The 14,274-nt window shown below is 44.0% G+C and overlaps 1 protein-coding gene across 5 annotated transcripts in view; it reads left to right on the forward strand.

Annotated features, from left to right (window-relative positions):
- NUP98 (nucleoporin 98 and 96 precursor) overlaps window positions 1-12,275 on the forward strand; it is a 59,135-nt gene extending 46,860 nt beyond the window's left edge. For 4 of the 5 annotated variants that reach the window (XM_073333197.1, XM_073333213.1, XM_073333207.1 and 1 more), the window contains 6 exons: window positions 633-775; window positions 1,673-1,894; window positions 4,411-4,652; window positions 8,025-8,179; window positions 8,782-8,893; window positions 10,549-12,275. In XM_073333197.1, coding sequence (XP_073189298.1) covers window positions 633-775; window positions 1,673-1,894; window positions 4,411-4,652; window positions 8,025-8,179; window positions 8,782-8,893; window positions 10,549-10,766 — 1,092 coding nt within the window. In that variant the 3' untranslated portion in view covers window positions 10,767-12,275. Of the gene's footprint in view, window positions 1-632; window positions 776-1,672; window positions 1,895-4,410; window positions 4,653-8,024; window positions 8,180-8,781; window positions 8,993-10,548 lie in introns of all 5 variants that reach the window. The other variant, XR_012157483.1, reaches the window with a different exon arrangement.
- The last annotated feature ends 1,999 nt before the right edge of the window (window positions 12,276-14,274 follow it).

The raw sequence follows: 14,274 nt of genomic DNA on the forward strand, positions 1-14,274 counted from the left end.
AGTGCCATAGAAAAATCCTTGAGGAAATCCTCTCTATTCAGAGAATGGGTTTCAGTAGCGTTCAGCTAATAAGGCCTTGAGCAACACATTGAACGATGAAGATAAAACAAAATATGGACTACTACTCAGTGAGTATTATCCAGCTTGTTTACTGGCTGAGGCAGTAGTCCTGTGAGAGAGAGAATGTGATCATGTAATTTCTGTATCCTAATGCATCTTCACAAGGGGGCCAAATGAAGGTTGCGGTGCAGCCTTAATTCTGGCACTTCCTAACTTTGGTGTGCTTGACTCTGCAGCCTTTTAAAAAAGTGTATCTTGTGTGTGTAAAACTTCCTAGCTTTTTAAAACCGCAAACTGAAAAAAACATTCCATTACAATTTAAAAGAGCCAGGTGACGCTGCAAGAGTATTTTAAATAGGTAGAATATAGCTCCCAGAGGTGGCTACTAAAGGCAAGCTAATTACCACTACACTGGCAGTCTCACATGTGGGTGTATTTTGTTGAAGCAGAAAGCATATCAGTCTCCTAATTCACAGGAGTTGTGAGGTTCTGAATGTGTGCTGTGTATGTAGCAGTGCTGTTCTATTTGGTTTGCTGTCACTAAGTGTAGTCTGTGGTACAATACTCTACAGAACACCATGGAGTGTGAGAAATATGCCTGCTGTCCCCTGCCTTCCTACCTAGAGGATTCTGGCTGTGTACTTGAGGAAGATGACAGTGCAAAGAGACCCCTGAGAGATGTCTGCTTTCACTTGTTAAAGCTCTACAGCGACAGGTAAACGGGAATCTGAACACCTAAGGAGCCATTTATTTGGTCCCTCCCTTTTGCTGTTCTGCAAATATAGAATTAGTCATAGATGTCTCTTCTCATACAATCTGTTCCTAAATCCAAGATGTTGGAGGAAACACCACTGGGAGTGAAGACTTCCCCACAGGTCTCTGGGGTTTGGCTACTCTCCTTTGCACCAAATTCCCTGCTTCCTGCAATGCAAACAGAAGTAGTTCAGTACTCCCACCTTACCCAGTTAAGATCCTAACATATAAAGCTTTTTGGGGAAAAGCAGCAAGCAAAATTTTCTCAGACCCAAATTTCCAGGACTTTGTGCTCCAAATGGGACAACCGCTAAGTTACTGGTATTTGCAGAAAGAGTGGTACAGCCCATTTGTGTATGAGGGAGAAGTTGGTCCTGAAAAGAAATGAGGCATCAATTTAGCATCTCTCTTAACTCTAGTAAGACCGCTTTTATGTGGCCTTTGACAGTTTTGGAAAGGACATTTTTTTTATCAGAAACTAGCAGCCCAGTATAGAAGTTTGTCTGTAACTATACATGTTCTCCTGTAATTTCAGCTTGTGTTCTGAATGAGGGTAAAGTATTCTTATCTTCTGATGTGCAGTTGCCTCTTTTTAAGCTGCTGATAAAATAACACAGCAGGTGCATATTCCTCAGAGGAAACATGATGCTCTGGATGCAAGCTCAGAGAAGCTTGATGGAATATTAACTATTGAGCTTGTGTTTAAATAGGACACTAACTTGCTTCCAAAGACATTCAGTAAAGAAAACAAAGGAATTGTCAGGAAATAAGTATCACCACTACTTGGATTCATTATGTGGGCCCAATGAACTACTTGTCCGCTTCATGTTACTTATGTTTTAAATCCATCTCCCTACAGATGCTATGATCTCAATCAGCTGCTTGACCCCAGAAGTATAACATCCGACCCCTTGGACTACCGTCTTAGTTGGCACCTGTGGGAAGTACTTAGAGCCTTGAATTACACTCATCTATCAGAGCAGTGTCAGGGAGTCCTGAATGCCAGCTATGCTGCCCAGCTTGAAAGTGAAGGATTTTGGGAATGGGCCATTTTTGTACTGCTGCATACATCCAATACACAGTAAGTACAAGGCAGACTTCTCTTGCTATGTGCCTTGGAAGGAGTATTTGCAGTTGTAGACAGGGGGAGCAATTATCTATGGACACTAGTGGCTTCTCTTGAGGTACTCCAAAATGATTGATCGTAGTGCATCAGTTTTCAAAATATGTGAGGATTGCAAAAAGGGCCACAATTTCCTAGTCTAGAATGTCACAGAATCATAGATTACCAGGGATGGAAGGGACCTCGGGAGGTCATCTAGTCCCACCCCTGCTCAAAGCAGGACCCAGATCCCTGAATGGCCCCCTCGAGGATTGAACTCACAACTCTAGGTTTAGCAGGCCACTGCTCAAATCACTGAGCTTTCCCTCCCCCCACTGCTAGAAAGTGCTTAGCAGCATGGCATTTACAATTCCATGTGATGCATATACAAGTACAATTATGGTGCCCCCAAGTTAACAAAATACAAGGCTAGGCTCACTCACCTAGCTTTCCCAGTGCAGCCTGTCTTTTTCTTTTAGAGTGTAAGTTCTTTACAGCAGGGATTACTTTATTTTATATAGTGCTGAGAACATTGTTGGAGCTAAATAGTGATTGCTCCTGTGTGGGTTGAAACCAGGTCTTCTGATGGGCATGGACTATAAAAATGAACTACACCACTGCTTTGTAGAATGCTAATACTCTTAGATCTCTGACTTATCTGAAAGGATAAGAAGTTAAGAATATACAGATGTTGTCATTAAAAAGACATTTTTTAGGGGTGTAGTTTTTGTTCATGAGCAAAGTAGGTAGTACCAATATTTTCCTCGTTTAAGGAGTGAAAAGAATTGGATTAAATTTTGGCAGGTTACCAGGACTAGTGATTTCAGAACAGAGTTGTACAGAATAGAATTGAATGGGGTGTTTAAAGGGACATAGTCAATTTGAAAATCATATGTCTGAAATGTGTATCTTGCTAGAAAGAGGACAAAGTGGTAATATCTTTTTATTGGACCAACTTCTGTTGGCGAAAGACAAGTTTTTGACCTTAGCTTTTCAGGTCTGAGTAAGTTGTGTAACATCTAACATTACTGTAATTCATAAGTTAGCCAAGAATTGTTTTCACTTTATTAGTGTATAGTTAGTTTTGACTGTGGTGGGGAAAAACCCTACGAACATCAGTAAGAGAAGGCACACTTTAAAAGTAAAATAAAATTGAACACAAGTTTTAAAAATGATAATATTTTGAGGGTGCTTTTTCAAGTTTATTCTTTTCATACTGACCACTTAAGAAGAAGATAATAATTTGCACTTCAAGAGCCTGAATCCTCTAATATTTGAGTCCTAAAATGTAGGTGGAGTCAAAGTGACAAAATACTTACTCATTAGTTTACCCTGTGTTCAAATTGTCTAACTTCTGTGACAGTTACATAACTACTCTTAATACTGCAGAGCAGTGATACTGGATAGCAGTCAGACCTCAGTGGTTCAGGAGCCAAATTAGAGATCAGCATTACCCAAAAGAGCCACAGTCGTGTGAATTCCTTGTTTCATTGACTATATTTTATATTTGTACATATATTCTCAGAGCAAAATGACTGACCAAATATTTCACAGTTGGTTAATAACATAGTAAAAAGATCCTGATTGGTTAATAATTAAATCACATAGCGTTTTAATATCGTGCTGCAAAGAGCCACAGGAGATGCAGTAAAGAGCCACTTGCGGCTCCTGAGCCACAGTCTGAGTATCACTGTTGTAGAGTCACAGCTTGACACTCTTCAATGGGGTGTCATTTTTTTATGCTGGAATCTAGGCTTGTTGGCATTTCTTAGGGTCACACACTTATGGTGTCACCTTGATCCTTTATCACTTTTGCTTGTAGCTGTTAGGAATACTGAACTCTCAAAACTGTCTGGCAGCATCTAACTAACATGTGTGTCATACTAACCATAAATAGATTAATCTGTCTAAAACAGTGGCACCCAAACTTTTTTACATCATGCCTCCCCTTATCCCTGTCCGCGTTCCCTTGCCCCCCAACACCCTGGGGGGCCGGAGTGGGGCTGTGGCTCCGGGAGAGGGGCGCATGGACAGCAGTAAGGGGGCTGAGGCTAGGGCCACTGCTGGAGCCCCAGGGGCTGGGGCTGAGTGGTGTTCCCTCTGCACCTCCCTAGGGGTGCCCCACAGTTTGGGGACCCGGATCTAAAAAAATGCCTTTTAGAATAGCTGCTTTCTGCCAGAACTCTACTCCAGATAACTCTGCCCCACTCGCTTACCACTTCTTGACTTTGTTTAGACCACAGAATAGGATCATTCTCCTCAAAAGGCTTCAGTGCTAAGAACTGATATGCAAGGGAAAAATTATGGCTAACATGGATTGCTTCTTATGAATTTGGGAGTCATTCCTTGCATCACTGCTATAGACCTTTTAATGCTAACCAGATATTACAAGTGACTGCTCACAAAATATGCCCATTCCTAGAGCTCTGATTTTTGAGGGTGAAACATGAAATGATGACCTGTTTGAATAGCTAGTTGCTGTCTGTTCCCATTAGCACACGTGAGAAAGCAGTGCGTGAATTCTTAAACCGCCACTGCGTGCTGTCGGAAACGCCAGAATCCTGGACAAAGGAGACTTTCCTGATACAAAAGCTCTGCATTCCACCAGAATGGATTCATGAAGCTAAGGCAATTCGGGCAAGAATGGAGGGAGATAAGCATAAAGAGGCCCTCTACTTGTTCAAAGCTGGACACTGGAACCAGTGTCACAAACTGGTCATCAGGCACTTAGCCTCAGGTGAGATTATTTGTCTCCTAGCTTTGTCATGTGGGCTTCTGAAAACTGAAAGATGCTGACCAATGTCATTGGATGCTCTGCAAGATGAGGGTCTGGGACAGCTCATTCCTTGTAAAGGGGCTTATAACTAGCAGCAGTATGCCTGGGCAGTGGCTGTCAGTGGCATTAAGTGGGTCTATTAGTAAATCTATTGCTTGATACCCTGATATGGAAGTCTTCCATATAAAACAGAGCATGGGGTGATGCATACTTAGCCTAATGTGCCCCAGCCTTGACTTCCAGGGATCACTTTTAGGGTGAAGATAGTGGTCCCCATTCCCATTGGGCTTCTGGTCCCTCTGGACGCTCCTTTTTCTAGGAATTGAGCTGGTACAACAAATTCACTTTTTCGAGTGATTGCACATGTACATTCCACTTCAGGTGTGTGCATGCCCAGTGCACCAGAGCCAGAGATGTTTCTAATTTGTGGTACCCATCGTAGCGACAAATGAGTCTCCAGCACTCTTGAGCTGACTTAAGGTGCAAAGGGGAGAGCTTCCCCAGATCTGCCTTTGGTTTCTTCTTACTGCCTGTGGTTGGTAGCTGGACCATGTCGATTTGTTTAGCCACGCTTTCCCCTACAGTGGTTTTCTGTGTATTTCTGTACAGTTAACTAATGTGTTTTCTGGTTTAGAGATACTTTGTTCTTATACATAGTCTAGGTTTTCTTTCTTGTCTTGGTTTTCTGGCATCGAGTACCTCTTAGCCCAGGTGTTGACACTCGGTACTGAGGCGTGCCTCGTTTCCCAGGTTTTAAGTCTTGTGTGGGTTGCAAGAAGTCTGTGCAAGTGGGTGAACCTCACTTCAGGTGCCTGAAATGTCTGGGTGATGGCAGTGTTTGAGACTGCTGCCAGACCTGTATAGACTTCAAGCTGTGTACAGAAAAGGATGGGGAGATGAGACTGCGCCACATGCTTATTGGAAGCTGGCTTATGTCCACCTTCTGAGCCTTCCCTCTCTGGGTGCAAAATACTGTATTTCCATCTCAGCTAGGAGTGCCTCTCTGGATATTGCGCCCCCCCCCCCCCCCCCCGAAGATTGAAATCTGCGTAGCACTGTTCCTCTAAGTTGGGTCAATCAGATCTTGGCACCAGGGATCTTGATCTCCTGTCACTTACCAGCAGAGCACTGGGGTATGTGACTCTCCCTGGTACTGGCATCTGCCTCACCCCTGGAAAAGTTGTTGATTCCAGCACTGGTTTCCAGGCCATTGATGTGGACTTTTACTGCGGTGCCAACATTCTCAGGGCAGCAACTGTCAGACCAAGATCTCAGGGTAATGTGGCAGAAAGAGACTTGCTTATGCTCCTGGTAGGGGATTCCCCAGTCATGCAGAAGGTAGGCCTACTGGTACTAGTCCCTCCCCAGGCTCTGGCACACTTGCTACCAGCAGAAGGGTCCCATGTTATTTCCAGGTAGGAGCAGCAGTTTGCAGTAGTATGGATGATCAAGTCCTCAGAGCATTGCAACTTTCTTGTCCTGTCCAGTCCGGGGGTAAACCTAGTATGTCACGTCTCATGGAAAGGTAAGCTGCTGTTTGCCTGTCCTATTCCTCTGCTCCTCAAAATACTGTGCAAACTCCAACAGGACCAAGCTTGCATAATTCTTATGGTACCAGCCTGGCCTTGTCAGCATTAGTTTTCCAGTCTGCTAAATGTCTGTCAGGAGTCCAGTGCCACTACCTCAGAAACCTGGCATAATATCCCAACCCATGCACCCTTCATTTTGCAGCATGGATACCCTGTGGTTAACTCAGAGTCTGAATGTTTTGTGGACATAGAAAACAGTCTTCTAAACATCAGGAAACTGTTCATCAGATATGCTTACCTGATGAAGTGGAAGGATTTCTCCGGTTAGTCTTGGCAGATGGGTATTTTGCTGATCCTGGCTATCCAGCATATCCTGGATTTGCTTCACCTGAAGCATTAAGGCCTCTGTGTTCCCTTAGAGTTCACCTGGCAGCTATCCCCACATTCCACCCACCAATAGAGGGCAGATCAGAGATTTCTAACCCAATGACAGTCAGATTCTTAAATGGTGTGGAGAGTCTGTACCCCCCACATAAAGGATCCCATCTGTCCATGGGTCTTGAATTTGGTACTAGCTGTGCTTGTGGGACTATCTTTTGAGTCGGTGGCCACCACTTCTTTCTTACATCTGTTTATGAAAGTTGCATTCTTAGTGGGCATTTTCTCCACGGGGAGGATGAGGGATTTCTGTGTCCTGGTTGCTGACCCTCCATGTGTCCTTTTTTATAAGGACAAAAATGTATTTACATCCTCATGCCAAGTTCCTTGCTAAGGTGTCCCCACCCCGCCACCCCAATTTCACTTTAATGAAGCCATATACTTACCATCCTTTTTTCCTAAGCCGCATTCTCGTAAGAATGAAGAGAGGCTTCATACTTTGGATGTCAGAAAGGCATTGGTGTTTTACTTGGACAGAAGTAGGTCTATTAGAAGGTCTACACAGCTGTTTATTTCAGTTGTGGGCATAATTAAAGGCTTCCCAGTTTCTTCGCAGCTGATTTAATTGTGGATTTTGTCTTGCATATGTCTGTGCTATGACAGTGCCAAAGTATCCCCACCAGGAAGGATGGTAGCTCACTCCACAAGAGCCCAAGCGGCTCCCTGTGCTTTTTTGGCTCTGGTATCTATACGACATTTGTAATGCTGCAACATGGTCATCGTATACTTTTACAAGACATTGTGCTATGTCCCAGCAATCCAGGAATGAGGCGAAATTTGGGTGAGTATTTCAGTTTTTCAGGTAGGCACTGAAACCCTCTTCAAGTCTCAGCAGTTTATCACCTGAAATGGAATGAACATCTTCAATCACTTGAAGAAAAAACTAACTTCTTTAACCGTTCTTCAAGATGTCCATTCCATGACCCATCTACCTTCCCCTCTAAGTGTGCTAAAGGCACATGAGCCCCACCAAGCAGTACTCTCAAGGGAGAAACATCTCTGGCTCTGATGCACTAGGCATACATACACCTGAAGTGGAATGGACCTGTGCAACACATCTCAAAGAACAACAGCTATAGAAGAGGTAGTAACAGGTTTTTTTTTCTCATAGGCCACAAATTCAGTAAAAATTTCTGATCCTTACTGTTCCTGGCCAGATTTGAACCTGGAAACAAGGCATAAGATTGAATTTGCCATTACTAGTCATTAAGCTACTCCCCCATTGACTTTCTAATGTTATTTAGCTGTTAGCCTTGAAAGACACTTATCAGCCCTCAATCTGCCTGTATTCATCCAAGTATCCATCAGCTATACTGATGGGTACCAGTTCGGAGCAAGAGGTTTCTTATCCAGTTGTCTTCTTCAGATGCTATTATTAATGAAAACTACAACTACCTAAAAGGATTCCTAGAAGATTTGTCCCCTCCAGAGCGAAGTACACTCATCCAGGACTGGGACATGGCGGGGCTGGTTTATTTGGACTACATCCGGGTCATCGAGATGCTCGACAGGATTCAGCAGGTAACTGTGTAGAAATTCTAGTTCTTTCAGTGTTCGTATGAACAGTTTTATTATTTTTAAAATAGCTGTATGTTCACTGTTTAGTAAACCCTTAGATGCTCCCTCACAGACATGGGTGTGTCAGTTGTCTCTTGCATATATTTGGACACTTAGAAATATACTAGGAGTTTCACAGAATAAGTGGTCTCTGCCCTGAAGAAGTCTTAATTCAACATGACCGAATCAGGTGAGGGGAAGGAAAGGGAGAAAGGGTAATGACAAAACCATGTGTTTACCAAGGAGGCACCCACACATCTCGGTGCTGCTGCTGCTTTACTTTTTCCTACCTCTGTTTTTTGCAAGCTAGACAACAGAAGTTAGTTTTCATCTGCTCCTTACAAACATGCTGCGAAACTAAAAGTATTTGGTGTTGATGGGTTCTTTGGCTTGGATTGCCACAGTCAAGATCTTCAGACTTCAAATTTTCTGCTAAGATATTTGTTCTAACTCATATTGGCATGGTAGCCTGGTACAGGAGGCCTCAAAGAGCCCACAAATTGTTCTTGTTAATTGAAGCCATTCTACTGTGTAATTGACTGACTGACTCTTGGGTTTGCTTTCAGCTGGATTGTTCTGCATATGAGTTGGAGAGGTTACATACCAAAGTGACATCGCTATGCAACAGGATAGAACAGATACAGTGCCACAATGCCAAGGACCGATTGGCTCAGTCTGGTAAGGCTGTTTGTATAGTGTCATAGGCAGTGCACACAGGGAGATAGCCACGCTTCTCAAGGCAGGGATCTTACAACTAGAGATGAAAAAGATTAACTGGTAAGCATAGTCTTATTGGTTAACTGCCTTAACCGTTAACCCCTGCGCCAGTCGGAGGGTGGCCCAAGCAGGAGCGGCCCCAGCCCCTTAAATGGTTAATTGTTTAAACAGTTAACTTTTTAAATGGTATTCGCGTCTCTACTTACAACCTAACTTGACTAATATGGGCCATCACACCATAATGCAAGCGTTTATGGCTGTACTTTGCTTTGGCTTGCATTTCCTGCTGTAGGGCACGCAGCCTTGGCTGGTGCAGGTGATAAATGTTGCTGTCGTGGCTGCTTTACATGTATCTGGCGTTTTATTTACTCTTTTAGTTTACTGTTCGTCTGTGATTAATTTGATAGACGTGCTGTCCCAATGGCCTGTCAGTATTCAGTCCCTCTAGGGTTCTAGACACAGACTCAAAAACAACCTGCATATGAAGCTACTAATACTTGTACAAAATGAATTGATTCTCAGTAATACTGTGAATATAACCACGCAGCTGCCATATTGCAGTAAATGACTGACTACCTTCTGTGCCTTTAGTCATAGCCACAAAGGCGCTGCGGGACCCTGCATGCTACTTGCCACGTCTGTCCTGCTTCCTTTGGTGATTTGTCTTTGCACCCATTTAACTAGGGCCATTAGCAACTAGCTGTCCGTGGTAGGTTTCTCCAGCTTTGGAGTCTACTCGCTTGCAGTCTAGTTCAAGCAGCCACCGAGAGACGTAAGAATTAGTCACAGAATTTAAGGCCAGAAGGGGACAACCAGATCTAGTCTGACCTTCTCTGGCCACCAGCCCCACCCAGCACCTGCACACTAAACTCAACAACTGAAATGATTGTACAGCCCCCAGGAGAACAGACTATTATGGGCCACAGAGAGAGAATAAGAGGGACCTAGGTGCACCAGTACGTGATTCCTAAAATATTCTGATTGTAGAGTCACTTAAGTTGAATGCCACCACTCTGTCCAAAGCTCTCCAGAAGTGCCCTGAGCATCCAAGAATAGATTAAGGCTGCTTCTTCACTGAAGAAGGGTATTTACTCTGGGATAACTAATGCATTTTAGGTCTCCTACTGTAAAATCATAAAGCAGGCAGAGCACTTTACTTTTACCATGAGACCAAGTAGTAGAGGTCCCCTACAGCCTGGGGTATAGGGCTGACCTTACCTGGCTACCTTGCGGGTAAATGCTGCAAGTGCCTTGTTTCTCCACTCCAGATTTTACAGCGAGGTAATTATCCAGCAATAGTTACCTTGCTGTAAAAAGATGAACACCCCCCCCTCCCCCCGGAACACTTTTGTGTCAGTGAAGACAAAGCCTAGGTACACTGGTGGGAGCAGGCAGTATTGAAGAGATCAGTGATCAGAGGAGTGGAAGGCTAAAGGAGGTATTTGATTGGATACAGAAGCTGCCTGACTCCAGATTTGGCCTGTGCACTGCTGTTTACATTCACTCCTGGTGGAGAGGAGGTTTTCAAATACCTTGTTAGATCTCTGCTGCCTTCAATCTACAGGATTCTGTGTGGAAGGTGGCTAAATACTCACTGATTTTCTGCTCACTTGCAGATATGGCCAAACGTGTTGCTAACCTGTTGCGGGTGGTCCTGAGCCTACAGCATTCTCCTGAACCTGCCTCTGACTCCACGCCTGACGTGCAGCGTGTCCCCCTTCGTCTGCTTGCTCCCCACATTGGCCGGCTTCCCATGCCGGAGGACTATGCCTTGGAGGAGCTGCGCAGTCTCACACAGTCGTATCTACGAGAACTGACTGTGGTGACTCAGTGAGGCCTAGTTGCTTCTACAGACGGACTTTTTTTTTTCTCATTTTGTTAACCTTTACCCTTGTTTTAGGGGTAAACCTCCCCTTGGCAGCAGTCTCTAGCCACATAGAGCTTTTCCGTAGAGGTGCAAAGTGGCTCCATGTGTGGGCTAATGAGGAATTTGTGTAACCTGGGGGAGCAGAGTAAGACTTGGACCTCTTTGTGGGGATCCTCAACGACCGTGACAGCTTTTTTAGAGCTAATAAAGCACTTCTTGCAGTGCCTGTCTGCAAGCCAGATCGTACCTGTGGAGGAGAAGTGATAGTTTGTACGTTTGGTCTCTTGGCAGATATTTACTAATCTCCTTAGCTACAGCACAGAGGACAGTGAAGCACGCTTCAGGACAATGATTTGGAGTGGACAGACTCCATCTAGTGGTGCTGTACCAGTTAAGCAGATGAACTGTTGGTGTCTGAACCAACTGGATGGCTTTTTAAACTGAGCTTTGTTTAATGGGTTTGTTCTGTGGGTGGGGGAGAGTAGAGGATTATAACTTCTGTAAAGCCAGGGTATAGAGAGTGATGGTCTCCCTCTGTTTTAGTTGGGAGGATGGAAACCTGTAAATGTGTAAACCCCCTTGTTTTAAAAGGCAAGAAAGGAAGCTTCTCTGAGTCAGGCCAGAGGGAGCTGACACAGGAGTGCATGTGCCTTATGGTCTGTTCTGGCCTCTGAAGGAAATGGGTCCAATGTGAGTTTCTGTGTGTAGTTTATTGCAAGCCTTCAATAAAACAAAGGAACCTTGTCTTGAAATGCTGGGGTTCATGATTCCAGGCCAGGTGCTTCTAATTGAGAGCAAACTCTGTGCTAGAATTAGAACTCCATCAAGGAGGTTGGCTCTCCTGAAAAGCAGATAGCCTGGTTATCGAAGGCTTTGGCATTTTAAATTGGCTCAAGTTTTTTTTAAAAGCAGCTGCATGTGAGGTGGCTCTCTGTGTAGATACAGGTTTGCAGCATTTACTGCACTCTCACACATTGCACCAGGCATGGTGGGAGACCCTGTTTTGCACTAAAGGAAGCAGCTGCTCAAATCAGTCCATGTGACAAAAGGTTTTTAGCCCAGAACATGCTGTTTTGTTTGTGTTTGCTGTGTAGCTGGATTACATCATTGAACAGAACTGTCATCAAGCATAAGAACATCCTGCAAGTGAACAGCTGGTAACATCCAATTTACTATAGTTTGTACAGTCTTCACTTTTACTGTGTTTAGAAACTGATTATTTTTGGGAAAAATAAAGCTTGTCTATTGGTCTACTCTGTAATACTGCTGTCTGCCCACAGCCAGCCAATCATTGATAATGCTGGCAGACAATGAGGTTTAACCTGTTAGGTGCTTCTACAGATTGGCTCATCAAGGGTCTTTATGCATGTGGATTATGTAAAGGTTTTTATTAAAATTATAAATAAATGATCTAGATTATTTTCCTGTCTGTTTTTCTGAAAATACTTTCTAAAAAAATAAATAATGTTTATAGCATTCCAAAGTTTTCTTTGTTTTTTAAAAATGGATTGATTTCCAGGCCGTTTCCAGTGCCTCTAGTTAAACACATGTGACTTTCCCTACGAGTCCTGTGAGGAAGGTTCCCAACTCCGATGGGTTCATAGGAAGTATTTAGTGGTAGCAATCCTAAAGGCAGACTGATGGAGCCAAACTGACCTCCTTTCTGGTGTGATTCAGAGCATTTACAAAGTACTGGTGTGTAGGTAATTAAAAAATTTCTTCTCATGTTCTTAGGTTCCTTGTTTAATTTTGTTCTCAACATCTCAATTCTGTGCCCAGTCCTTATATCTTTCCTCTTTTGTTATTAGTTTAGCACCCTCCTGACTATTCTGATTTCTAACTTCTCTGTAATAAACTGTCTCTCATTTTCCTCTGTACTTTTTCTGTTCTATATCCTCTAGAAAACGACACAGTAGTCAAAGTATGGAATGCTATTGATTTATAGACATATTTTCCACTTGAAATTTTGCGTGTTTCCTTTGAATCTGAGGTGTGTAACTTAGTTGCTCAGTTCCTCATGGGCTTTGTCTTGGTATGCAAATTTAGGCCAGATCTTACTGGGTATATTAGTGAGTACGGACTTGAGAGAACCAGTTGTCCCTCACTAGCCACAATCAGTGGAGGGGGTGGGGTCTCAGTTTTCAAAATACCTGCTCACTGAGCTGGATTCTATTAAAATTTTTGGTTATTTACCTACTCCCTTATCTCTTTCGGTCTTGACTCCTATATTAATTTCAGGAGTGAGATGTCTGGTTTTTATATTCAGCACCAGCACTCCCATGGAGCTGGGGGAGAACAGGGTGTGAGTAGTGCATCATTTAATATTTGAGTTGTCACTAGCCTGCTTGCCAGAAGCTGGGAATGGGTGATGGGGGATGGTTCACTTGATTCCCTGTTCTGTTCATTCCCTCTGGGCACTGGCATTGGCCACTGTCAGAAGACAGAATATTGGGCTAGATGGACCTTTGGTCTGACCCAGTATGGCTTTCCTGTGTCCTTGTATTCTAAGTATAGCACATTACTGCAGACTGTCACGTGGGGAGTTTAAACTCGACTAAAAGTCGAGAATGGTTTGAAAATGGGTACATCTGACGCAAATCATTGTAGTGCACTGACTCCGCATTTATTGTGAATTCTGGAGTCCTTTTCAAAGTGATCTATCTTTGCTGTGAGTCTGGTCATTCCAGTGTATTCGTATGCGTGCAGTGCTGTTGCAAACTACTTTGGCATTGTTCTATATGCCTCAAGCAGCCACTTGGAGATATGCCAAGATCTTGATTTCGTTGCCATCTTGGGAGACGCATCGGTGCAGGAAGCGCTGGTGGCCAGCCACCGGAATAAGGGCCTTATTGTGGACATTGCTAGTTGAAATGTTTGTGAGGGGCTTATGACTGAGATGCCAAACAGTGCTGGATAAAGAGCACACAGCTCAGGAGCACCTTCGTGAAAGCGCTGGATAATAGGAAAAAATCCAGTGGGGGACATGTAGCCAGTCCATTTTTTGAGGAGCTGGGCAGTATTTTACATAACTACATGACCACCTATCCCAGGCAGCTTGTGGGGCCTCCCCCGAGGATGGGCAGCAAGACTCATGGGAGGATGAACACCAGGAGGCCAAAAGAGCTCCCTGGGAAGCCAGGATCTCTTCTGACTCTGGACCCTGACACCAGCTAGGTAGTAAGCAAGCCTGTTTCTTGCCCTGCAGCAAGCCAGAATGGGTCTGAGGAGGATGGTCTTATGGAGGGAACTGCAACATGTAAGTCTCTAGAATTTTTTAAAATTTAATATTAGTGTTTTAATGATGCTATGCTGCTGTGGTAGCTTCTGTTTCAGCTGCCCCATGGCCACAGCCACTGTAGGAGGATGTGATCTAGAAACCTTTCAGAGTCCGAGGTCCCGACCTTCCTCCCACCCTTAGCCTATGCTGTCTATTCGGTGCCCCATCCACCTTTTCAAAATGGCATCTACTCTAACC

This window comes from Lepidochelys kempii, chromosome 1 (assembly GCF_965140265.1).
Source record: "Lepidochelys kempii isolate rLepKem1 chromosome 1, rLepKem1.hap2, whole genome shotgun sequence".
Lineage (NCBI taxonomy): Eukaryota > Metazoa > Chordata > Testudines > Cheloniidae > Lepidochelys > Lepidochelys kempii.